The sequence below is a fragment of the Erythrolamprus reginae genome, chromosome 1 (genome assembly GCF_031021105.1).
Source record: "Erythrolamprus reginae isolate rEryReg1 chromosome 1, rEryReg1.hap1, whole genome shotgun sequence".
In the NCBI taxonomy this organism is placed as follows: domain Eukaryota; kingdom Metazoa; phylum Chordata; class Lepidosauria; order Squamata; family Dipsadidae; genus Erythrolamprus; species Erythrolamprus reginae.
The window spans coordinates 151,837,160-151,864,787 of NC_091950.1; the positions used below are offsets into that span (position 1 = coordinate 151,837,160).

A 27,628-nucleotide genomic window follows, 5' to 3' on the forward strand; every position below is an offset into this window, starting at 1 on the left:
TCTGGTTCAAGCCACTGATTAAACATATCTACTATGTAGGGGCAACCACTATTGTGTTTATGCTCGTTTCCATCAGCTAACTGTGGCCAAGGTCTCCAAAGGGGTTTAGGATTTCACATTCTATAATCTCATAAATAGTGATGGGCGAACCCAACGGTGTTCGGGTTCAGCAAGTTCGGACGAACTTTACGCAAAATTCGGCTGAACCCAAACTTGAACGGGGAATCCCTCCCACGAAGAGATTCCATGGGCGGAGCTTTGACGTCACCGGCAGGTTGCTAAGGACGCCAAGGTGATCACTTCCTGGATTCCATGGAATCCAGGAAGTGATCACCTTGGCATCCTTAGCAACCTGCTGGTACCATCAAAACTCCGCCCCCGGAATCTCTTCGTGGGAGGGATTCCCCAGCTCCTTCAAAGGGAGGTCTTCACGTAAAAATAAACATTGTTATTTTTATGAAAAAGGACACCGCAGCAGCGCTGCAAGCAAAGGGTGGTCCTTTCAGGTAAAAATAAACATTCCATGGAATCCAGGAAGTGATCACCTTGGCGTCCTTAGCAACCTGCCAGTGACGTCAAAGCTTCGAACGCCGAACACGACCCCAAACTTTGCCCGAAGTTTGAAAAAAATTCGGGTATGTGTTCAGCATACCGAACACCACAAAATTCGGTATAGACCCGAATTGTTCAGGTTCAGTTCACCCATCACTACTCATAAATTACCTCTTGATGGCAGTATTTCTTAAGTATTTTAGAGTCCTTAGGGAGTTGGCGCATACAAATTGAACTAAGTAGAATAACATAGAATTACTTATTCTTTATTGGCCAAGTGTGATTGGACACACAAGGAATTTGTCTTGGTGCATATGCTCTCAGTGTACATAAAAGAAAAGATACATTTGTCGAGAATCATGTGGGACAACACTTAATGAGGGGGTCAAATAAGCAATGGGGAAGCAATATTAATAAAAATCTTAAGGATACGAGAAACAAGTTACAGTCACACAGTCATAAGTAGGAGGTAATGGGTGATAGGAATGATGCGAAAAACTAGTAGTAATAGTAGTGCAGACTTAGTAAATAGCTTGACAGTGTTGAGGGAATTATTTGTTTAGCAGAGTGATGGCATTCAGGAAAAAAACATGTTCTTATTTCTCGTTGTCTTGGTGTGCAGTGCTCTGCAGTGTCGTTTTGAGGGTAGGAGTTGAAATAGTTTATGTCCAGGATGCAAGGGGTCAGTAAATATTTTCACAGCCCTCTTTTTGACTTGTGCAGTATACAGGTCCTCAATGGAAGGCAGGTTGGCAGCAATTATTTCTAAATCAATCAATCAATCAATCAATCAATCAATGGAAAAGTCCAATTTAAATGAAGACACGGTGGTGGTGGTGACAATTAAAGCTTCTAAAAATGTATTTCTTCTAAAAAAAAAAGTCCTAAGTATAAAACCAAACAACCCACGTAAATCACCATAACAAAAATTATTATGCAACACAAAACCAAAAAAGAAAGAAAGCTAGAAGCCCTTCTTTTAGTTCCCCAGTTAAATATTTATTTGCACATTTATTTGATAACTTGGTTTATGAGTAGATTTCAGCCACTTTCTTTTCATAGGGATGCTTTGAAGGTAGATGACTTAAATTTTGTGGAAAATGGAATACAGAAGCACAGTACAATGAAATCCAAACTTCAGAGTAACAGGAGACGGGCAATTGACACCTTTTAACTCAGGCCTCAATAAGATATGATTTGGGATGTATGTGTGACTGCATTAATGAGATTTTGGATGCTTTTTATATTATTGCTATTGTTGTGGTTTAAATTGTTTACATTGATTTTACATTTTTTAAATGGTTTTTGTTGATTATATAAAGTTAAAAAGAAAAAAAAGGAAAGAGAAACAAATGTGACACATAACACATAACAAAACATTGAATAAACATTTTATATTATTTTTATTGTTGTAAGCCGCCCTGAGTCCTTCGGGATTGGGCTACATACAAATTGAATGAATGAATGAATGAATGAATGAATGAATGAATGAATGAATGAATGACTGAATGAATGAATGAATGAATGAATGAATGATGAATGAATATGATGATGATGATGATGATGATGTTTGGGATCAGGTCAATCCCAGCCTGAATGCCCAACAGATGGCAATAGCTTGATGAAATACACTGCTGAAAACAATAAAGGGAACACTTAAACAACACAATATAACTCCAAGTAAATCAAACTTCTGTGAAATCAAACTGACCACTTAGGAAGCAACACTGATTGAAAATCAATTTCACATGCTGTTGTGCACATTCAACTTTGTACAGAACAAAGTATTCAATGAGAATATTTCATTCATTCAGATATAGGATGTGTTCTTTGAGTGTTCACTTTATTTTTTTTTGAGCAGTATAGATATAAAGGACCAGTACTTTCCAATTTCTCCTCCAGTTTCTCTGGTCGAATTTTTTTATTTTCGCCCAAGAATGGTGTGCATGCATATGATTGCAACTGTCTTTTTATAACAAATGTTTTTTTATTATTATGAAGGGGTTTTAGTGTTAGATATAATATTTGACTTCTTTTTTATTGCCTTGTATCTATTTATATTGTATTTATATTATTATTGTAAGCCGCCCTGAGTTCTTCCGAATTGGGCGGCATAGAAGTCAAACAAACAAATAAACAAACAAACAAACAAACAAACATCCCTACGTGGGATATTCAGGCGAGCCTACCATCCTGAAGAGACTTCGGGGGGAGGGGGAACCGGCGTCTGCTACACGAATAGTTGCCCCGCTTTGTGGAATTGATGGCGGCGAGGGAAAGCGCCCCTGAACTTTGGCCCGGGCGGCAAAACGACCCCCTTCCTCCATCAGCGAGGGGCGGGGGCGGGCCGCGAGGAAGCCGGCTGAGGGTGGAGCGTCACCCGTTCCGCCTGCCTCTAGGACCCAGCGGCGCCGGGTCCACCCTCCAGTCTCTCGCTCAGGCGGCAGCACCTGCCCAGCCGGTGATTCAGTCAAGCGGTTTGCCGCCGCCAGGATGGTGCAGCTGCCTCAGCTAGTCGTCGCCTCTTCCTTATGGCTCGGGCTGGGCTGGTGGGCGTCTTTGCCGCCACCCGGACGGGCGCTGCCCGAGGTGCTGTTCCGTTGCCCGCCCTGCACCACCGACCGCCTCGCCTCCTGCCATCCTGCCGGATTGGAGACCACCGTCTGCCCGGAGCTGGTGCGAGAGCCCGGCTGTGGCTGCTGCCCGGTTTGTGCCCGCTTCGAAGGGGAGCCCTGCGGGGTGTACACGCCGCGTTGTGTCTCCGGGTTCCGCTGCTACCCGAGTCCCGGCGCTGAGTTTCCCCTTCAGGCGCTGGTGCAGGGACAGGGCACTTGCACCCGGTGGAGCGACCCTCCTCTGTACGACGCCACCACCGTCGAGCATCCCAGGGCGGGTGAGTGGAGGGGTCTCCGCGGGGTGGACTGAGGCGAGTATCCGGGAAAGCGAGCAAGGGACTTTTGGCTAAGAATGACCGAGCCTTCTGGTCCTGTTTCAGCCCCAGGACTTGCCTTCTGAGTAGGTGCAGAGTGTTTTTTCCCCAAAACCGGGAAGGATGGAGGGTTTCCAAACTCTTTTAACTGTTCCCCAAAATCGACTAAATAATGATAGTGTATTTCATCAAATGTTAGGACTGACTAATCTCACTGTAGCCGCTTTAAGATTGTGGTTGAGAAGTTTAAAGGCATCTCCTCTGGAGATAGTTAAATTCCGAAACTGACTGTATGGGAGAATCCCCCCAAATTTGGGCTTGATGTTAGGAAAAGCAAGGTGACTGCCTGCCTATATTTAATACTGCAATTTGTTTGTTTGTTTTGTCAAGTACATGTTGGGGGTATGTAAAGATATAATAATATATTACATGATACTAGTAAAAAAAAATTGAAAAAGAAACATTAGGACAGGGGACAGAAGGCACACTGGTGCACTTATTAATAGAATAGAATAGAATAGAATTTTATTGTCCAAGTGTGATTGGACGCACAAGGAATTTGTCTTTGTGCATATGCTCTCAGCGTACATAAAAGAAAAAGATACATTTGTCAAGAATCATGTGGTACAACACTTAATGATTGTCATAGGGGTCAAATAAGCAATGAAGAAACAATATTAATAAAAATCTTAGGATACAAGCAACAAGTTAATAATAATAATAATAATAATAATAATAATAATAATAATAATAATAATAATAATATAGTGATCTTGTTTGCTATGATGTATTGACATAATAATAATAATAAACTACTCAATTACTAAAGTCGCATTTCCTGCAGTCTGGAGCTCCCGGTTGCAACATTTTTTGTTGTTGCAATGCAATGCTTATTCTTGTAAGCTGCCCAGAGTCCTTCTGGAGTTGGGCGGCATATAAATTAAATTAACAAATAAATAAACTAAGGTTTTCCCTTAATATTTGCAGGTCAGTTGAAGTGTATTCCTTGGGTGCCTATCTGAAGAATCCTGGTGATGTGTTGGATTTTGCATTGTTGTGTCTTTCCTGATAGAGAAAATAAATTACAGGTGTTGGGCGGAAGATAGGTGGGTTTAATGGGACCTTTAGAAGTGTGTTAGAGTGTGTGTGGATTTCAGTTGCTGGAGGGTCCAGACAAAATTGACCATACTGTAGAATGGTTTGGTGGGTGCTTGAGAAGTGTATCAGAGTTTTTGTGGAAATATGCATAACATGATACAGTAATTCTTTAAGTACCAGAGACTGCAAATGGCTCAAGAAGCAAGATGGCTTAAGTGAGAAGCACCATGTTAGGAATTTAGAAGTGTGTATAGAAAAAACCTCTGTGGATAGAAGTCTGGGAGCAAAGAATGGTGATGGGATCGAGAATGTGAATGTGGGGTTATTGACTGAGATAAAAGCAGTTTGGAAAATTAATCTAAAATGCATAGGAGAACAGCATGAAAGAATTGAAGAAGAAATTCTAAGGAACGAAGCACGGGAAATTAATGAGAGGATTATAATTGATACCAGCATCCATGGAGAATTTGATTTTTAAAAAGTCCTGGAGTAAATTGAGAATTTAGATGCATTGTTGCGTGTACAAATGGAAATAATTGAATAGTAGGAACCAAACAAAAATAATAAGGATTTGAAGAGACATGTTTTGCTTTGAGATCATAAGGAAAGAAAGTAAGACACATGATATTAGGAAAAAGTAAGACATGTGATATTAGGAAGTTGGATTGATGATAGAATGGAAATTGGAGTTCTAATCCAAGAATGCAGAGAAACAGGTGGACATAGTTATTTTATCAGTTACTGATACTTTCACTTGTTTAAAATATAATATGGTTTTCGTGGCTCTATGTAGTATTTTTCTGCTCTGAGGTCTACTTTGTGAATACAGCTTGTATGTGTAGATGTAGAATGAAATAGAATTCTCAACTATATCATACTTGGCTGGAAAACACAAGATTCTGTTTCAGAGACATCCTTTGTAAAATGTTGCAATGCATAGCACAAATGCTACAAAACATTTTTTGAGATGTTGGTTTATTGTGCCACTTTTAAAAAAACTATTCTCAAGAAACTTCGGCATTCAAGGACCAGAATTCTGAACTGGTTTCCAATACTATCAAAGTGTTCTTTTCTTTTGTAATGCTTTTAATGGTAAAGAGCATTAAAGTATAAAGCAACCTTTCTGGTAATATTGGAAACCCCGATCCCCAATCCCAGAATTCTGATTCCAGATCCCTGAATTTCAAACTTTATTTTAAATTTATTAAAAGTAATTTGATTATAATTACTTTAGTGTTTTTAGTATGAATATATTGATGCCAAAAACAATATATGTATCAGCATTAAGTAGATGTGCTGAATCTTATATCCAGTGATACTAAAGGACATTTTAATATAGTATTTAAAAAAACACTGTAAAATGATATATCCATGTCAAATTCAATTGCCTTGTGAATTGTCTTAGAACACAATGTACATATTTAATTGCTTGTGATCTCCAAAATTCATTGTGACCAGAGGGTACTGCAATTTACCATTTAAAAGCTTATCTTGACTGTCTTAGCTTAAAGCCTTTCAGCTCAAACAGTTAATTATAGTGAAATTAAAAGTTACTCTGCCTGGGGTAAAGAAAGAAGAATGTTAGTCTATATCTCAGTTAGGATTAGAAGAAACTATCCTGAAGCCATTCAACCCTAATGGTATATATAGCATTTCTTTCACAAAATACTTATTCTATGTAATTCTCTAATTCTTCTAAATTAGACTTATAAATGTACTCTATGCATCTATGCAACATGCAATATGTTCCTAACATGTCTAAATGATTAGTCAAAAGGAATTTCTTTTAAGTTTAGTGGGACTTAAATGTAGTCTCTTTCCTTATAAAGGATGTAGTGAAACATCAGTCTTGTACTAATTAGGGGACTTCAAAAAACCATGAGCTTCAGAAGGTATATTAAAAGGGATTTCAAATATAGTTGAATGAAAACATTCTTCTACAATCAGTGTTTTATGCCAAACTTTATTTCATCAACATAGTTTGATAGGATTTTTTTCAAAAAAAATACTTTTATATTAGTAATTACTGGAAGCACTTAATTTTTATGACATAAGTTTGCATGCTTCCTGTTCCTCTTTCTATTGTGTTAAGAGACGACTGAAGAATAAACACAACATAACTTTAATAGTAAACATTGCTTAAAAATACTGTACAAACATTTAGAGAAAAGTGCAGCTTGCTTAATTTTTTTCCTGAGGAAATAGATTTAATAGATAAAAGGATTATTAAAAACAATATTTATTGAATAAAGAGGAATTTCTCAACAGAAACCATCTTTGTTCATGACACATTTCAAAATGACTCTTGCAAAAGATGAACGGGTAATGAGAGTTTGCCCATTATAAATGGAGCAGAAGAATGAGAAGAAACCACTTTTGCTGAGTTTGAGTTTAATGTAGGACGCTTTAAGCTCCTTCTTTCAAACTAGGGAGAAGTTAAATCAAATTTAATATAATATGAATTGAAAATAGTTTTTGACAAGAGCTCCCTCATCTGCCAGAATCCAAGTGCTGATTTTAAACTTTAGGTATATTCAGAATAATACAACAAAGTTAGAAGAGACCTTGGAGGTCTTCTAGTCTAACTTCTTGCTTAAGCAGGAAACCCTATACCCATGATGGCGAACCTATGGCACGTGTGCCATGGATGGAAGACAGAGCCATATCTGTCGGCACATGAGCCGTTGCCCTAACTCATCTCCAACATGCATGCAAGCACCAGCCAGCTGATTTTCTGCTCACATGGAAACTCTAGGAGGGTGTTTCCCGTTTCTGGGGGGCCTCCAGGGGGCATTGGGGGCATTTTCACCCTTCCCAGGCTCCTTTGGGCACCTGAAAAATACCCGTTGGGGGGGTTTGCCCTTCCCAGTGCTTCTTTCAGCACCCAAGGGAAAAAAAGGTTCACCATCACAGACAAGAGGCTTCCCATATCTTCTTAAAAGCCTCTACTGATGGAGTATCCACAGCTTTTGAAGGCAAACCATTCCATTGGTTAATTGTTTTCACTGTTACAAAATGTCTCCTTAGTTCTGTGTTGCTTGTCTTCTTGATTAGCTTCTATCCATTGCTTCTTGTCTTGTCTTCTGGTGCTTTGGAAAATACACTAACACACTCTCTTCTTTGTGGCAGCCACTCAAATATTGGAACACTCATCATCATGTGCCCCATAGTCCCTCTTTTCACTAGACTAGACAAATGCAATTCCTGCAACCTTTGTTGCTCTTCTCTATGCTGTTTTCCAAGTCTCAACTTCTTCTTTTTTTATAATGAGGTGACCAAAACTGGATGCAGCATTCTAAGTGTGGTCTTAGAATGATAAAGCAGTACTAAAACTTCAGATGATCTTAATTCTGTCCCTCTGTTAATGCAATCTAGGATTTTAGGGCTTCTACTGCAGCCTGCTGGCTCATATTTAAAGACTCCAAAGTCCCTATCACAGTTACTGCTATTGAGCCAGGTTTCACCTAATCTGTACCTGTACATTTGGTTTTTCTTGCCTAAGTGTAAAACCTTACCTTTTTCTACTCTGAATTTCATTTTGTTAGATAGGGCAGAGTGTTCAAGTCTGTGAAGATCTATCTGGATCTTGAGCCTATATTTTGGACTGTTAGCTATTCCTGCCGGTTTAGTGTTCTCTGCAAATTTGATGAGTTCCCCTTCTATTCCCTCATCCAAAAAGTTAATGAAGATATTAAAGAGTACATATATAAACTTACTACTTGGATTGGAGTTTCCCATTTTTAGATTGAATTTCAGAGTGGCTATAATTGCCTCTAGACCCTTTACTTTTTCTTCCAGTATTTTCTTAGTTTATATTTAGTGCAGATCTTACATGCCATCATGATTATTCCATGGATTCTTGATTATTTGTGCTGTATAGAGAAAGTCAGGGGGGGCCGAGCTTTTTTTTAATTGAGGACTGGAATACAATTCCTAAAATAAGGAGGGGAGATAGTGGATTTTGTTCCTGATGAGAGTCAGGAAGGTTGTAGGAGTCAAATAAGGAATAAGAATGAATATGCTTCTGCTAGGGGCTTCGGTGTTGTTTAATCTTCCACTAAAAGCCTGTGAAGTCCAGTCAGGCTTCACGTAGGAAGAAATGCAAACAATATGTGGCAAGAATAGATGTAATTTCAGTTTGTAAAACAAGCTGTGAGTGTTCTCCTGAATAGTAGAATACTTGTGGGAATCAAAATAAGGGTTCAAGTATAATTATGACCCTTGGGGTTAAATTTTATAAAAATTCTGAACAATTCATCTTGTTTCATAAAGGTACTTAATTAAATCTAGACTAACTTCAACAATACCTAACTGGTATTTAATTGGAGTTCTTGCTTCACTTCTAATAAGTCAACAAAGATGACATTCTATTTACTGCCTCTACCCATGTCTATAGTCAAACACCACCAGCTGGTCTCAGTGTATTCTTCCAAATCCTGTCTGAAGTGACTTCGTGAATTTTATTCCAATTTTTCTCCAGTAAGATAACTTTAAAGTTGACCCCATTTTACAAAGAATTGCAGCTTTCTTCCTATTGATATGAAAATATTCCCATTCCTATTTCTAAGATATTTTGATAAAAGTATACAAGTAACTCTTGTAAAGTTCATGGTAAAGAAACTGCTACAATTGTGTACATGGGCACTAAGGTTCACTGAGCTTGAAACCCCTTAAGCATGCATTGGACAACCAAGATACTTTTGATTGTCAGCATTTTCATAAACATATTTGGTGAAATTACTTAGCATTTGAAAAAGAAATGACATAGAGTAAACCTAAATCTCTTCTCTGGGGAAAGTTTCTTCTGCATACTACTCTGGTATTTTTACTTTGTTTTTCCCATTTTTATTTTCTTAGTCTTATTTTGTTAACCTAATAGAGTGCCTACTATACTTCAGTTCATTGCCAACTTGGTGTGCTTTGGATATCTGACAGAAGGAATCTACATGATCACATGCTATAAGAAATCTGATGTTTGCAAAGTGTTCTGGGACATTGGCTTTATTCTCCATAGTGTTAGTGATTCTATAAAAGTTTGTTTCATGACTTTATTTTTGCCATTTCGGTTTAAAAAAAACCTTTGCCTAATAATCTGAAATAAGACTTTTCCAAGTGGATTATTGGCTCATCTGTTATAGAAATTGGTCTTATCACACAGCCCATTTTACTTCCCCCTCTCAGGTTACCTAGATTTCATTGAAGATTGTGACTAAATGTGATCATATGATCAAAGAGAGGGGGAGTGGAATGGCTATTTCTTTTAAAGAACAAAATAATAACTTTAATAATTTAGATCTACAGTGTTCCCCCGATTTCCGCTGGGGATGCGTTCCGAGACCCCCCGCGAAAGTCAAATTTCCGCAAAGTAGAGATGCGGAAGTAAATACACCATTTTTGGCTATGGACAGTATCACAAGCCTTCCCTTAACACTTTAAACCCCTAAATTACCAGTTCCCATTCCCCTAACAACCATTTACTCACCATTATTACTGGTACTCACCATTGAATAAGACACTTAGTGATCCTGATATTTATAAACATAATTATTTATTAACAATAATTATTTTTTTGTTATTTATTTGCAAAAATAATTAGTTTGGTGATGGACATATGATGTCATCGGGTGGAAAAAACCGTGGTATAGGGAAAAAACCGTGAAGTATTTTTTAATTAATATTTTTTGAAAAACTGTGGTATAGGCTATTTGCGAAGTTCAAACCCGCGAAAATCGAGGGAACACTGTACTGAATTAATAATACTCATCAAATTTGTAATTTTATTTAGAAATTATGAGTTGTGTATTTCTCTTTTTTTAATGGACGATACATATTGAAAACTGAAAAGCATTTGAATACTTAAAACAGAATTATACGTCTAAGGTGACATGAGTTATACAGCTTAGAAAGTGTGGCTAAAGTGATCACTTGCTCACTCTTTCCTTTTGGTCACAATCAGACAAGAATGAATTTATGTTCTGAGTAGGAATAATATAAGAGTCAGAAGTCTGAATCGATAATTCATTTCAAGAGAAAACAATTATAGAATGCTAAGGAAAGAAAATAGGTTTGTTCTTCTTCTTGGAAATCAAGGTAGAATACATCTCCTATACCTTTCTTCTATTCCTATATATCTTCTTCTATTCTTTCATTGATATGTTCTATTACTATATCTTCTTTTCTATTATTTCTTAGATATATTTTACTATGAGTATCTCCTCTATAATCTTCATCATGTATTTTACTATGTGTATATAGATATAAACCCACTAAACCCTCTTTGTGTATTGGACAAAATAAATAAATAAATTTTCTTTGCAACCTTCAAACTCTTCTGGAATGAAGTGGTAGAAAAGTTGTGACCTTCTCTGGAATTTAGCCTTTGGCCTGATGCTACATTAGCTTTCAACTCACAGGATTTTACAACTTCTGCTGATGTAGACTCCAGTAATTGCAGTGCCCTGTTCCATCAGATTCATGTTACAAAGCATGTTTGGACTCGGACATGGTAAAAGATTATTCATCTCTTTTAAAGCTGAATGATTTTTGAAGCAAGATGGAAAACTCTTGAGTAAAGCTTTGGGTATGAGTTAACTGGCAATTTCATATTAAAATTAAAATGTGATTTCATCTTAGAATAGCTTGTGTAGAGTGACTATCGTTTCTGCCCAAAGTTACCCTGTGGTAAGAGGGGTGGCCAATAAATTTTATGAATAAATTATAAATAAATAAATTTTGGATTTAGTATATGACCCTTTATAAAAACTGATACAGTGTCTTCTTATCTGATCATCATCATATAAAGACCAGATATTTTAGGACAATTTTTTTAAACTTCTGTGTGTTTAAATAATAGGTGGGATTTTGACATCTTTTTATTTTTAATCCAAACATACTTCCAATTCTTTATTTGTAATTTTATGTCCCTGATAGCTGTTTAACAGATAGAACTACACTCACTGAGTCCCAGCTACAGTACTCTTTATTTCTCTTATGCCAATTATCCTACCTAGTTTCATGCACATCGAAATACTGTTTAATATGCCCATCTATTTGAGTTTTAAGGTACTTCAAGAACACAATTATTCAGTTTGGTACTGGATGTTCTCATTAGAAAGTATCTAAAAGCATTGCAGAATTCAGCGTCCTTTAAAAAGAATTGAACATTAAATCTCTACTGTTACGTCTGGAGAAAGGTTTTATTTTTTATTACTTGGATTTGTGAATTGATTGGATGAATTTATGAAATACATTTAACTATTGAATACACTCCAGTTATATAATATTGTGAAAATATAGTTTTTGAGGGGCTTCTTTTTGTTTAATATATAAATAATATGGAAAGTGCAACACTAAATGCATTTTGTGAGTGCAGTCAGTGGAATTCCTATTGAATTAGAATATTATCATTAAATAAATGTAATGACATGGGAAATGATGCTATAGCCAATTATTTTTAAATAGGGACTCCATGCACTATTGTATTTTAAATGAAACAAAGCAGTTCCAACGTATCTCCATCTAAGTTATAGTCATGGCAGACAAATCAGCAAAAGGTGATAAAAGATGATGATTCAAAAATGCATATTAGTTTAGAAATGCACCAGTGCAAGAATGAATGTATGTGTCATGATGGTACTCCTGCAAATATACTCCTTACAAATGCCATATTATATATTGGAACTGCTATGGGAACTGCTTATATTTAGATGATAAATGGTCTGTATATTTATGGTTAGAATTGTCCTTTTGCTCCATCTAATATTTTAGGTGGTCCACAGCTTGCTTCATCACTGGAGGTTTTTAAGAGAAGACTGGGCAGCCTATGTTAATTGATTTAGGATTTCTGCTTGAGCAGGGGTTTGAACTAGAAGACCCCCAATTATCTGATGCATTATTATTGTATTTACCGTTATAGTGATTTTTATGCCCAAGTTATCTAAGCTAACTGACTCTCTGAATAAGTCGAGCAAGCATCAAGAATTCTCATAATCTGTAGAGTCTCTTATATTATTTTATTTTTTTAAGACCAGATTTAAAAATAGTCTACTATGTCAGTTGGTTGAAAATTAAACCAAAGGGTTAACGAGAGAAACAGTAACTCTCTCTTGTGTCCTATTGGAAGGTTGCAGAAATATATCCACTGATGTGGCAATATCACCAGAAGGGAAAACAAAGCTAATGTTTTGGCTTGTTTTTCACCATTTGGGAAGAACTGGAGTTTCAGAGGTGTAAATGGAATAGGTTAATGATGGCGAACCTATGGCACGGGTGCACGGGTGGCATGCAGAGCCATATCTGCTGGCACGCAAGCCACTGCCATAGCTCAGCTTCAACATGCATGTGTGTGCTGGCCAGCTGATATTTGGCCGAGGCCTGGGGAAAGTGAAACACGAGCCTACTGGGACCACCAGAAGTTGGAAAACAGTCCCTTTCCGGTCTCCAAAGGGCCTCCAGGGGATGGGGGAAGCTGTTTTCGCCCTTCCCAGGTTATGGGTGTGGGCACTTGCACATGCACGATAGTGCATGCCCACGCTCTTTTGGTACTCAAGGAAAAAAAGGTTTGCAATCACTGGAATAGATAGTCTTCCTTTAAATCCCTAACATCCCTCCTCTGAACAGCCTCAAACTGCACTGCTGCCATAAATTCATCTGTTTCATTGCCAGATGAGCTAACCTTAGTTTAGGAAGTTCATAGTAGGGGGTTTTTTGACACTAGAAATGTGAAAGATTTCCCTCTTAGAAGCCTTCAATTCTCTTTGCTGAACGTAGAAAATAAAGGGGTACTTCTACAATTCTGTGCATGTGCGGAAGCAAAAAAACGCCAAAAATCAGCAAAATCTCTCACGCATGACCATCCTCACATGATATTTCACTTCCAGCACATGCGCAGAAGCTTAATCTCGTGTGGGCATGCATGTGCACACATCAGGAGCTTCTCCATTTCTTCAACTTGGACTATGCACCGGACCGTCCATGCAGCAGCCCACTACTGTCCAGGGGTGGGCTCCTGGGGGTTCAGCACGGTTCGGGTGATCCTCTACCCAAGGATCATGGGGTTCATTGAACCTCCAAATGCCACCCCTGACTGGTGATGCCCCTCCCACCCCACCCCTCCTGCGCCACCCTGCCCCCACAGAAGTCTCCATGTGGCCCGTTCATCATTCCAAGTAAATGAAGGGACCACGTGGAGGACCTGGGAGGGCAAAAAATTGGGCCTACCAGAGGTTTCAGAAATCCAGAAATCGGCATGTTTCCAGCCTCTGAAGGGCCTCCGGGCCCTAGGGGAAGCTGTTTTTGGCCTCTAGAAGCTCAAGGAAAGCCTCTCGAGCCTGGGCAGGCTCAAGAGCCCCCCCCCCCCATGGTGCAGGTGGATGACTAGGCCACGCCCATCAACCAATGGGGAGGCGAACCCATTGTTAAAGGATCTGAAGCCCATCCCTAAACCTATCTTGAGTCTTTTCTTCCTTGGACCATGTAGCCTGCCTCCACAACTCAAGGAATCTTCACATTCTATATGAAGCACATGGCCACCCACATCCCTTCTCCTCCTCAAAGAATGTGCTCACACCTTGCTCTATTTAGTTAGCTTTCCAATCTTCATCTCCATCTGGTGCCTTTCTATTCCAAGTTTGGCATAGGGCCACTTAGAAACAAAAAGACAACTGGTCATAACAGGAAAACAGCTTTAAATTTTAGCACCCTCAAATTGTCCTTATAAAAACCATGCATCCCAGACAACTCTTAAATCCTTCCTTATTTATCATATTTATATGGCTGTCCATCTCCTAGAACTTGGCTCTTAGCATACAGCAGTGTATAGCAGTGAATTAAAAAGAAAAATAAATATATAAAAACAGTCATCATTAAAACTAAAAAAAAACACCCCACTATTAAAAAGCATATGAACAAAGAGGATGATATGAGTCTAGTAAGGGAGCTATTGCAGGATCTCCCTAGTCGCCTGGGAAATAAGCAGGTTTTAAGGGACTTGTGGAATGTGGAAATACATGGAGTTAACCTTGCCCCCAAGGGGAAAGGATTCCATAATGTAGGCACCTCTGTTTAGAAGCCCCATTTCCTGGGACCCACCCATTGCAATTCCCAATTAAATGGAATCTGCAACATGTCTTCTCTGCCAGATCTGGTGTGGCAGGCAAATATAATTGGGGAGAGGTAGTCACTCAAGATAACTTGACCCCATACCATGTAGAGCTTTAATAGTCAAACTAACATCTTCAATTGGAGCCAAAAGCACAATGACAACCAATGCATGTTATAGGGCAGATGTAATTGCTTGTATCCTATGGTTTTTATTAATATTGATTGTTTCTTCATTGCTTATTTGACCCCTAGGACAATGGTTAAGTGTTGTACTACATGATTCTTGACAAATGTATCTTTTTCTTTTATGTATGCTGACAAATTCCTTGTGTATCCAATCACACTTGGCCAATAAAGAATACTATTCTATTCTATTTTATTCTATTCTAATGTGTGCCGTTCTAGGGGCTCACATAACTGCATTTTGCATCTGCTGAGGCTTCTGGATACTCTTCAAGAGCGATCCCAGTAATCTAACATTACAGAAATTACAGAAATCTAACGTTTTCCCCGTTTTACTCTTTCTGCCTTCAGTTAATCATCTTTGATACGTGCTGTTGGTGAAGTTTTTGAGATACTTGCTTCCAGTTCATGTGAGAATGTATTGAAATATGTAGACACACACACAAGATTTACTGTTTAATAAATTGGGTGGATGGATGGATTTAAATTATTATATTTTAAAATGGTGAAATTCTATATCTATGATGCTAATAGGCTTTTTGAGGATAGACCTATGACATTATGTGAAATGTATATCTTTCCAGACAAGTCTTCAATTGTATGCTGTCTTTCTGAAACACTGCTTTGATATATTTTCGATGGCTTTTTTTTTCTTCAATTACCTTGCCAATCTCTACATATGTACTTTAGTAATTGTAGGCAGCCCTTGTTAGATATACATGTTGTAATCACCCATAGTCATTTTGAAAGCTAATACCATGACATAGTGCATGGAAAAATAAACCATTTACATACTTTCTGATAAACCCTTCCTGCAAAGGGTTGGGTATTTTTTCCTCCTAAATCTGAACCGGATAAAAACATACAACAGCAGACTGTAACTTATTCTTTATTTGGTTTTCACTAGGATATAGCACTAACCTTTCAAAGGTCTTCATAACCACAGATGTTAGATCAACTGGTTTGAAGTCATTGCAGCTACCAGTATTCTGCTTCTGAACCAAGATTGCCTTTTATATGATTACTTAAAGAAATCTTAAATAGTGTTATCATCACTGAAAATATAATTTTTGTTTAGAAAAGATTCCCTCCAGATCTTATTTTCATGCCACCATAGAAAATACTGTATATTTGACTTAAGAAGTTCTACTCTGTACTTATATAACCACAATATGTAGCACACAGAGACCAAACTAACATATATCAGACTTTTTCTCATGAAAAAAGATGTGGTGAGGGGACAGAGAGACATTATTTAATACCTTCTGTGGATTGTGCTTTCAAGTTAAGTGTACATTTCTACAAATTAATTGCTGATGACTGCCAGCCAAAAATGTCCTTCATGACAACTTTCACTCTGTTAAGGACCTTGGAGTACTCATATCTAATGACCTAAGTGCCAGAGCCCATTGTAACAACATTGCCAAAAAGGCACTAAGAGTTGTTAACCTAATCTTGCATAGCTTCTTCACTAGTAATATTCCACTGTTAACCAGAGCATACAAAACATTTGCCAGACCAATCCTCAAATACAGATTTTATCCAGAGTTGTTCTACTTTGTTAATGTGTTCGTGAACATTGCTACCGTCGGGAGGCAGTTATTAAATTTTCATTGACCAAAACTTAGCTTCCAGTCTGCTTCTAACTCATAATGCATATTAATCAGCTTTGTTTTTAGAGCCATAGAGATAGGAATGGCATCATCATTACATCACCAAGTACAACCGTCTTTTCAATGCACTCATTCAAAATAAAACATTCAAAATAAAGTATCATAGACAGATAGCTGTTCAGCCTCTGGTTGTATCTGAATAAAAGGGGCCTACTACCCCTGCAGGTGATGAGTAGTACTGTTGTATTTCCATTTAATTGTTAGAATTTTTTTTCCCTAACATTCAATGGGAATTTGGCTTCTTATAAGTTTATGCCATCATTCCATATCAATCAATCATTCAGTTTATTACAGTCTTAGACCAGAAATCAGAACAAATAAAATGCTCAGTAAATATCTAATTAAAAATTATAGTATGCAATAATAAATAACAAATAAAATCTGTAATAAAACCCATTCTGTCCATTATATATGGTCTAATTATACTAAAATTACAGTCCATAAATTGTGTGGTCCGTTGTAGATTCAACACTAAAAGGGAAAAGACTAAGCAGTGCAAAGCGTTTGCCTCATTTCTAATATATATTCTGACCTAGGATTCTAATAAATAATACAGCACAAACTGAGTCCCCAAAAACCTCTTTTTATTTCAATTGCTGTGAATTATGTTCATTCCCAGCTGTAATAAGTCCCAAACAATGTTAATTAGTCTGACAGAAGTCTGCCACAGTCTTTCGGAAGAATTCTGATAGGCATCAACCTTTATCTCTCTTGACACAGTACCAAAGACCTAATTGACAGGTAGCTTTGCAAGGCCAAACAACACAGATTCAGAACACAGCTGCTGAGTTACAGCGTGTGCTTTCCTTTTATGTCCTATGAGAGAGGCAATGATATCCAAGCCTTGCTCCCGAGTAGCCCTTTTCCTCCTTAATTTTCTTGCCTTCTGGCAGCTCTGCGCATGCACACATTGGAAACAAGCTCCTCCTGTTTCTCTGCCTCACTCATGTCACCCTCTGGAAACCCAGCACAGATCTCCCAGATGGCCCGGGCTGGATCTCTGCCTCTGGTACCGAGCTTTCTCCAGACTCCAGGCCTGGCCCATGTTCCTCCTCAGCCTCCTCGCTGTCAGACTCTGCATCCAGCTCCAAGGACCACAACAAACTATAGCGGAAATACTATTCCATATTCTGCACTATGGGATAAAAGGGAAAAAGTCTTAACCTTTTTTTGCATGTGACTGTCCATATTTGAAGGGTGCTCCATATTCTATCACCTCTTCCATTTTCTTTTCTTTCTCAAGCAAAGGCAATAGCACTTAGACTTGTATACCTCTTCACAGTGCTTTTATAGCCCTCTTTAAGCAGTTTACAGAATTAGCATATTGCCCCCAACAGTCTGAGTCCTCATTTTGCCAACCTTGGGAAGGATGGAAGGATGTGTCAATCTTGAGCAAGTGAGACCCAAACTGTCAAACTGCTGGCAGCAGATGATGAGCAGAAGTGTATTGCATTCTAACCACTGCGACATTGCAACTCAAGGCTAAATATACCCAGATTCTTAAATTTCTTGATCAAATTTCTTAGCTATCTTTGGACCTGTTTCTCTGAATAATTCTTAAAGCATGATGCCCAAAGCTGAATGCAGTGTTGCACTTGGGGTTTAACCAAAGTTGAATAAAGTGGAATAATTTCTTTCCATAATTTAGAAGTTACACCTCTGTGGATGCAGACAGTCTAGAATTACATTTATTTTGTTTATAGTCTGTTGATATAATTGATATATATTCAGTTTCATTTCAATAATTTACCAAGATCTTATGAATTCAAATACTATTCCCATTTATTTCTCTATTTATTTATTTCTCTATTACGCTTACTATTTGATTTCTCTTTCCTTTGTGAACAATTTTGTAGTTGACATTTTTATCCTGTTTACTTTCCACTCAATTCTGTAACCCACCGATATCATTTAAAAATTTATGCCTGTCTTCTAGAGTTTTAGCTATTCTATGATTTTATATCATTTATTTATTTCATCGAAGTTATTAATAAAATATTGAAGAGTAGAGAATCGAGGTCAGATTCTCATAGCACTCCATTTAATATTAGTTCACTTCAGTTTCATAGATAAACATTCTCTGGGTAAGATCTTCAAGCCCGATGTTCATCTATTTGTTATGTTATCAACCTATGCTTAAATAATTTACTAAACAATATGTCATGGGGTACTTTGTTAAATGCTTTGCTACAGTCAAGAAGTGTAATATATTTGGCATTCTCCCAATCTATTAAAGAAGTTGTCCATTTTAAAAAGGCCTAAGGTTAGACTGGTAAGATATGTCCTTCACAAATTCATGTTAATGTTGGTAACTTTTGCATTATTTTCAAGGCACTTGCAAAGGTATAGAATCTTCCCAGATATTAATACTAGTGTACATATAGCTTGTTAGATCTTCATTTTCCCTCTGTTTGATATGAGGAACAGCATAGGTCAAGGATAGGTGATCCTTTTATGCCTTCCTCCACTCTCTGAAAAAGAAAAATTACAAGACAAGTCAGGAATTTCCTGGAAGGACCATACTTGGCAGAATAGGCCTCCCAACATATGTCAGAATAATTAAAATGTCCTATTACTATGTGCTTCTTTGAAAGACCTATAGTTTAGTTTTGAAAGGCATCATTCATGAATTTCCTCTGTTTAGAAAATGATGATAGAGGAACAGTATTATGTTTATTTGTTCTTCCACATAATATAACCTTGAATATAGTGCTACCAAGTATTTTCATTTGAATTTCAGAGCAAGAATGGATATTTTTGACAGGTTACCTCAACCCTTCAATTCTTCTGCTCATTTTGAATAGTTCAGTTCTCTATTCCAGTCAAGGAAGACTTCTAGCTACGTGTTATACCTATTGTATGATGAGCTGTCTAAAGGAAAGCAATTGCACGGGAGACAAAGGAGTGAAGATCTAAGAATAAAGTACAATACATCAATGGAGGATAGAGGAAGAGATATAGAGATATATGAGTGGAAGAAAAGAAATATGAGATATAGGAGAGATAATTGGACAAGGGACAGAAGGCACCCAATTGTAATTGGATTGGTGGGTATTGGATTTGTTATTATGTATTGTTTTTACCTTGTTGTGAGCCACCCCGAGTTTGCGGAGAGGGGCGGCATATAAATCCAATAAATCTAATCTAATCTAGTGCACTTATGCACGCCCCTTACTGACCTCTTGGAAAGGTCAATTGTGGATAGTCTAAGGAAAAATTGTTGGGGGTTAGGGGTAGACACTATGGAGTCCAGTAGTGAGTTCCACACTTTGACAACTTGATTGCTAAAGTCATATTTTTTACAGTCTAGTTTGGAGCAGTTAATATTAAGTTTGTATCTGTTGCGTGCTCTTGTGTTGTTGTGGTTGAAGCTGAAGTAGCCATTGACAGGCAGGACGTTGCAGCGTATGGCACCGCCTTCTGGGGCAATAGAAATTAAGTCAAACCCCTCTTCATTTTGACAACCCCTTTCAGAAAGTTGTAGATTACTATCATAAGTTTCTTTGGTTGTTTCTTCTGTAATTCACAAGTTCTTCCTGGATCCTTCAGCTTTGTGACAGTCCACCTCTGAACTTGCTCTAATTTGTCTGTCAAACAGTTTTCCAATTTTAGTCTGACCAAGCAGAGCAGAATTGAACGATTAGATAGGACAGAATAGGATATAACAATCTTTACTGCTTCTCGTTAGTGGATTAGCTAGATTCATCTATACTTTGAATAGATTCATAAATAGCTTAAATCTATCAGACTTCGATGGGTTAATTTTAGACATGACAAAATCTGAATCCACCCTACTGTTTTCTGTACTTGCTAATACGGTAATAAATTAAAATTCCCCACATATTTTCTACTATCTTACTCTTCTCAATCAATTGTTTAAGACATTAATTAAATAAAGGCATTTATTTTAGCTGTTACATACAATGGAAGCTTTCTCTAAATGCTTGCGACCATAGCTGCCATTATGGTTTAAAAAAAAAAAAAAAAAATCTACCTTCCCAATAGTTCATAACCAATTCATCTTTTTATTATTTTCACAATACATGTCCCTACAGGACTTAAGGGGTTTAGTCAGTGATGCATGACTGCCTATGTAGAATGAAGATACAACTGGTGGAGCTTTAGGTCATGTGGTTAATTTGCAGTAGCTTCACCTTGCCTTCAGGCCACCTCTTACCTTGATGTAGAAGAAAGGCAAACAGTATCCACTGTGAATCTGGAGCTGAGAAAGGTGATTCAGTGTTCAGATATGCCTCTAATGAAGTGATTTTTATCTTCTGTATAAAACTACTCTAGTGGTTCATAGGGGAGTAAAAAAGCCCGAAGGCACTGTTAGAGAGAAAATACATATACGTTAAACTTTTGGCCTTCTTATATATAAGAGAGTGTCTTGTGGTATTAATTAATTAATGTTTTGCTTTTTACAGTTTCAGCATATAGCATATATTCTCTATTACAACGTCCACCAGTTTTGTTGTTTTCAAATAAGTTAATGGACTGTGTTTGTTAGTCAACAGACTCAAACTCAACCCTGATAAGACGGAGTGGCTGTGGGTTTTGCCTCCCAAGGACAATTCCATCTGTCCGTCCATTACCCTGGGGGGAATCACTAACCCCCTCAGAGAGGGTCCGCAACTTGGGCGTCCTCCTCAATCCACAGCTCACATTAGAGAAACATCTTTCAGCTGTGGCGAGGGGGATGTTTGCCCAGGTTTGCCTGGTGCACCAGTTGCGGCCCTATTTGGACCAGGAGTCACTGCTCACAGTCACTCATGCCCTCATCACCTCGAGGCTCGTCTACTGTAATGCTCTCTACAAGGGGCTACCTTTGAAAAGTGTTCGGAAACTTCAGATCGTGCAGAATGCAGCTGCGAGAGCTATCACGGGCTTCCCTAAATATGCCCATGTCACACCAACACTCCGCAGTCTGCATTAGTTGCCGATCAGTTTCCAGTCACAATTCAAAGTGTTGGTTATGACCTATAAAGCCCTTCATGGCACCGGACCAGAATATCTCCGGGACCGCCTTCTGCCGCACGAATCCCAGTGACCAGTTAGGTCCCACAGAGTTGGCCTTCTCCGAGTCCCATCAACTAAACAATGTCATTTGGCGGGACCCAGGGGAAGAGCCTTCTTTGTGGCGGCCCCGACCCTTTGGAACCAACTCCCCCCAGATATCAGAGTTGCCCCCACCCTCCTAGCCTTTCGTAAGCTCCTTAAAACCCACCTCTGTCGTCAGGCATGGGGGAATTGATACTTTCCCCTCCCCCTAGGCTTATAAAATTTATGCATGGTATGCTAGTATGTATGATTGGTTTCTAAATTGGGGTTTTAAATTAACTTAAATATTAGATTTGTTTACATTGTATTATTATTGCTGTGAGCCGCCCCGAGTCTGCGGAGAGGGGCGGCATACAAATCTGATTAATAAATAAATAATAAATAAATAAATATATGACTGCCCACTAAATCTTACTTACAAATAATAAGTCCTTCAAAATTTAATTTATGTATCTTAATACTGAAATGTGTTATCCTACATCAGGGGTCTCCAACCTTGGCAACTTTAAGAGTTGTGGATTTCAACTCTCAGAATTCCTCAGCCAGCTATCTAGAATCTCTAATCTGTGCTTTCCAAGCTAAAATTAGGTGCCCAATTCAGTCATTTTACTCTATTAAGCTGCCACGCTGTCAGCCCCCTCTACTACAAAGATCCTGCAGGAGAAGGGCAGTATGGACAACTGTGGGATCTGGCAGGGTGAGAGCTGTGAATCGTAAACACAAAGCTTTTGCTGTGTCTCCGCATAACAGATATGACCTGACACTAAAGTGACAGGTCAAGGTAGTTGTGATAATGTTAACTCAAATAATCAAGGGATCACAGATTTCCTGCATAAACATTTAAACTGAACAGCATGGATGGAGAATTAATTGATACAGAACATTTCTGTCCACAGCAATCTAAAATTAATGGGGTTATCAATGCATGCAATATAGATGTGTATGTGGGTAGGTTTATCAGCCCTGCTGTCAAGCAAAGCCAAGCATTTAATAATGAACGCCATATCATGTGCACTAATCAACAGGTGGCAAGAAAGTAGGGGCAGTTGGGCACAACACAAGTTATGTAGACAGAGTCAATCAAAATGGCCTCAAATGTCTATATACCAATGCACAGAGTATGAGGAATAAACCGGATGAATTACAAATTCAAGTCAATGAGGGAAGATATGATATTGTTGCCAACTTGGGGGATGGAACTGACAAATGGAATACACAGCCAAAGGGATTTAAATTATTTAAAAGAAATAGACCAAATAAAAGGGGCGATGGAGTTGCATTATACATAAGAAATAACTACATCTCTAAAGAAATAGAGTGCAACAATAAATTAAAATTCTCTTGAATGTATTTGGGTCAATATTAAAGGGGGTGGGGAATGACAATGCCATTGGTCTATACTATAGGCCACCCAATCAAACAGAGGAAATAGACAGACTTTTTGCCAGTCAGCTAACTAAGGTATATTCCAAGAATACCACAATAATAATGGTGGATTTGAACTACCCTTATATCAACTGGGAGACCAGCTCTGCATCAAGTGGAAGATCCAAAAGGTTCCTAACAAACCTAGCAGACAACTTTGTTACCCCCAAAATAGAGAATGAAACAAGGGGATTAGCCATATTTATTTATTTATTTATTTGTTTGTTTGTTTGTTTGTTTGTTTATTTATTTATTTATTTATTTAGATTTGTATGCCGCCCCTCTCCGCAGACTCGGGGCGGCTCACAACAAAGTGAAAAACAATTTATAACAAATCTAAATTTCTACTAAAAAACATTTTAAAAACCCCATTTTCTAAACACACATACATACATACACACATACCATTCATAAATTGTATATGCCCGGGGGAGATGTCTCAGTTCCCCCATGCCTGACGACACAGATGGGTCTTAAGGAGCTTACGAAAGGCAAGGAGAGTAGGGGCAGTTCTAATCTCCGGGGGGAGTTGGTTCCAGAGGGTCGGGGACTTAATTCTCACTAACAGAGATGAAATGATAAACAGTGCTGTTGAATCTACATGGTATATAGCAGTGATGGTGAACCTATGGCATGGGTGCCACAGGTGGCATGCGGAGCCAATCTCAGCTCTAACGTGCATGTATGTGCTGGCCAACTGATTTTTGGCTCACACAAAGGCGTTTTTGGCTTCCAGAGAGCATCCCAGGGGATGGGAAAGGCATTTTTACCATCCTCTGGCTCCATGAAAGCCTGGGGAGGGTGAAACACGAGCCTACCGGGCCCACTAGAAGTTGTGAAACAGTCTGTTTCCAGACCTAAGGGGAGATGGGGAAGCTGTTTTTGCCCTCTTTGGGCATTGAATTATGAGTGTGGGCACTCATGCATGTGTGATAGCGCACATGTAAAGGCCCAAGTGCAACTGTATGCTCTTTTGGCAGAAAAGGAAAAAAAGGTTCACCATCACTGGTATATAGCATGCACTTGGGGGGCAAGAGATCATGCAATATTGGAATTCAATATTATGCAAACACAAGCAGTAGAACAAAGTCAATCTAGAGACTTGGACTTTAAAAAGAGAACTAATTTCAATAAACTTAGAGCTTGGGAAGGATTCCGTGGATGAGAAGGGAAAGGAGAAAACAACTCAAGAAACTTGCGAAATTTTGAAAAGTGAGAGTATAAAAGCCCAGTCTAACACAATACAAATGAAGAAGGAAAATAATAGGTTTCAAAAGAAACCAGCGTGGCTGCATAAAGAACTCTGGCAAATTGAAAGACAATAGAACAAGTATAAAAAGTAGAAAGAGGGAGAAATAATTAACAGCCGAGCCTATAAAGATGAAGTGAGGAAAGTTAAGGCTCACAATGAACAAAGGCTTGGAACAAGTGTAAAAAGTTTTTAAAAAGCTTCTTCCAATATATTAAAAACAAGAAAAAAAGTCAAGGAAAGAATTGGTCCATTGCAGGGAGAAAGTGGGAAGAAGGTGACAAGCAACAGGGAGAAAGCAGAGCTTCTTAACTGGTGGTTTTGGGTTTTTTTGCATCTGTCTTTACACAAAGGGAAAAAACAGTCCAACCTATCAAAAACAGCATCACAAAAAACAGATTAGAAACACAAGTTAAAATAGGGAAGAAAATGGTAAGTGAATACCTAGGCAAATTCAAATCAACAAGATCAGGATTACACCCCAATTCTCTGAAGGAACTGACAGATGACCTCTCAGAACCACTGAACTATATTTTTCAAAGAACCTGAGCATCGGGAAACTGCCGGATGACTGGAAAAGAACTTATTTAGTTCCCATCTTCAAAAAATGAAAAACAAAATCTATCAGCCTGACCTCAATATCAGGGAAAATTCTGGAAAAGATAAGCAATGAATCAACAAACACTTGGAAGCAAACAAAGTAATAATCAAAAGCCAACATACATTTGTCAAAAACAGATCATGCCAGACTAATCTTATTTCATTCTTTGACAAAATGACAAAATTAGTAGACCAGAAGAATGCTGTTGATATAATTTTCTTGGACTTCAGGAAGGTATTTTATAAAGTAGACCATAACCTACTGCTAAATAAAGCAGAAAAATGTGGGTTAGACAGCAATATCACCAATTGGATTCAAAACTGGCACTCAACATCTAGTGCTCAATGGAACTGTATCTACATGGAAGGAAGTATGCAGGGGAGTACCCCAAGGCTCTGTTTTACGCCCAGTGCTCTCCAACATCTTCATCAATTACTTGGATGAGGAGATAGATGGGGAACTCAACAAATTTGTAGATGACACAAAACTGGCAGGAATAGCCAACTCTCCAGAAGATAGGCTCAAGATACAGAAGGATCTTGACAGACTTGAACGTTGGGCACTATCAAACAAAATGAAATTCAATGGTGAAAAAAGCAAGGTTCTACATTTAGGCCAGAAAAACGAAATGCGCAGGTCAGTGTTCCCTCTAATTTTTTTTTGGGGGGGGGGGCGGAAAAGTATAGTGTCTGAGCGGCAGTCCCTTTGGGACTGGGCGGCACAGAAATAATAAATTAAAAAATAAACAAACAAACAAATAAAAAACCCACCCTGTTTTGCCTCAGAGAATTTATTTATTACTTAGATTTGTATGCCGCCCCTCTCCGAAGACTCGGGGCGGCATACAAATTACAAAATAAAATACTGTACTGTGTCTATAACAGTGAGCTCATAATAGGGCAACTCTATCAATATCAAAATGCCACTTAAATAGTTGAGCTAGTTTCAAACTAGATTTTGATTTTCTTTCTCTCTTCCTTACTCCCATTCTTTTTCTTTCTCTTTTTCTTCCTCTCGTTTTTCTACCTGTTTCTCTCTCTTCCTCTCTCTCTCCTTCCCTCTCACTCTTTCCCTCTCGGCTTCTGGGCAGGTTTGGAAAACTCTGAGTTGATGATGATTTTTAAGTGAGCGATTGCTCACTGCTCAGCTTAGAGGGAACTATGGCGCAGGTACAGTATATGTGGTACCTTGGTCAACAGTAGTAACTGTGAGAGGGATCATGGAGTCCTAGTGGACAACCATTTAAATATGAGTTAGCAGTGTGCAGCAGCTGCCAAAAAAAGCCAACACAGTTCAAGTCTGCATTAGCAGAGGGATAGAATCAAGATCATATGAAGTGTTAATATCACTTTATAATGCTTTGGTAAGGCCACACTTAGAATACTACATTCAGTTTAGGTCACCACGATGTAAAAAGAATGTTGAGACTCTAGTCTAAAAAGAGTTCAGAGAAGAGCAACAAAGATGGGAACTAGAAGCGAAAACATATACAGAACGGTTGCAGGAACTGGGTATGTCTAGTTTAATAAAAAAAAAAGGACTAGGGGAGACATAATTAGCAGTGTTCCAATATCTCAGGGCCCAGGGGTGAGAAGCACCTGAGGGTAGAACAAAAAGCAATGGGTAGAAACTAAACTAGGAGAGAAGCAACTTAGAACTAAGGAGACATTTCCTGACAGTAGGAACAATTAATCAGTGGAACAGCTTGCCTCCAGAAGTTGTGAATGCTCCAACACTGGAAGTTTTTAAGAAGGTGTTGGATGACTATTTGTCTGAAATGGTGTAGGGTTTTCTGCCTAAGCAGGGGGTTGGACTAGAAGACCTCCAAGGTCCCTTCCAACTCTATTGTTGTTGTTAATTTTCAAAAGCTTTCAAATAAACAATGCAATATGTCACATTACAAGTCTATTAAATGAAGTTAAGTTTCATTTTTCTGCTCTTGTTATGAAACTGTCCAGAATCTATTAATTGAGACATATTTATTTTTGTTTTGACATTCTAGGTTTGATTTTAATCATACTGATGCTTTATGTATCCAATAACCGACAAAATGCATTTGGAGTTGTCAGCCTTAGTACTTCTTGTTTCTTTTCAACTTTATATGTTAAGCTAAGTTAACATATAACTTGGAGAGGTGCAGCATACAAATCTAATAAATAATAATAATAATAATAATAATAGCAACAACAACAACAACAATAATATAAATAATATGCTGTGGATTAATAATAATAAATAATGCACAGCCAAATATGCTGTTCTAGAAGTTCAACCACTGATTTGTTGTTGATGTATTTAATTCTGAGAAGAGTTTGCTTAAACTATGACATTTTCCCTATCAACCCCCACCCCTGTAACAGTAGCATAGAAGTAAAGAGGCAAGAAGAAGTAAATATTTAACTTTCATTTTTGAATAACTTTCTTCATGAAGAGAACAGGGTAGCGATTCAGCCTAAACTATAGTTGCTGTTTTTCCCTTTTTTTGTTACTGTAATCAGCAAAGCTTAGTTTACTGTGGGAAAGTTATGAAATCTATTATGATCCCAATAGGAAAGCTGAAAGGTGTATAAAGAGCAACTCAGCTTTTATTTCACCATAACTGCCCTTGGAAATATGTAATACTCTGTGTGTGGGGGGGGGGGGATTCAGCAGGTTGTGACCGGTTCTGGAGAACTGGGTAGGGGTAATTTTGAGTATTTTTGAGAACCAATAAATATCACCTCTGACTGGCCCCGCCCCCATCTATTCTCTGCCTC

The 27,628-nt window shown here is 38.1% G+C and overlaps 1 protein-coding gene across 1 annotated transcript in view; it reads left to right on the plus strand.

Moving 5' to 3' along the window:
- The first annotated feature begins 2,990 nt into the window (after positions 1–2,990).
- The window catches only part of IGFBP2 (insulin like growth factor binding protein 2), a 69,859-nt gene continuing 45,221 nt past the window's right edge, over positions 2,991–27,628 (plus strand). Inside the window, exon 1 of the mRNA XM_070729790.1 lies at positions 2,991–3,445. Coding sequence (XP_070585891.1) covers positions 3,046–3,445 — 400 coding nt within the window. The 5' untranslated portion in view covers positions 2,991–3,045. The remainder of the gene's footprint in view (positions 3,446–27,628) is intronic.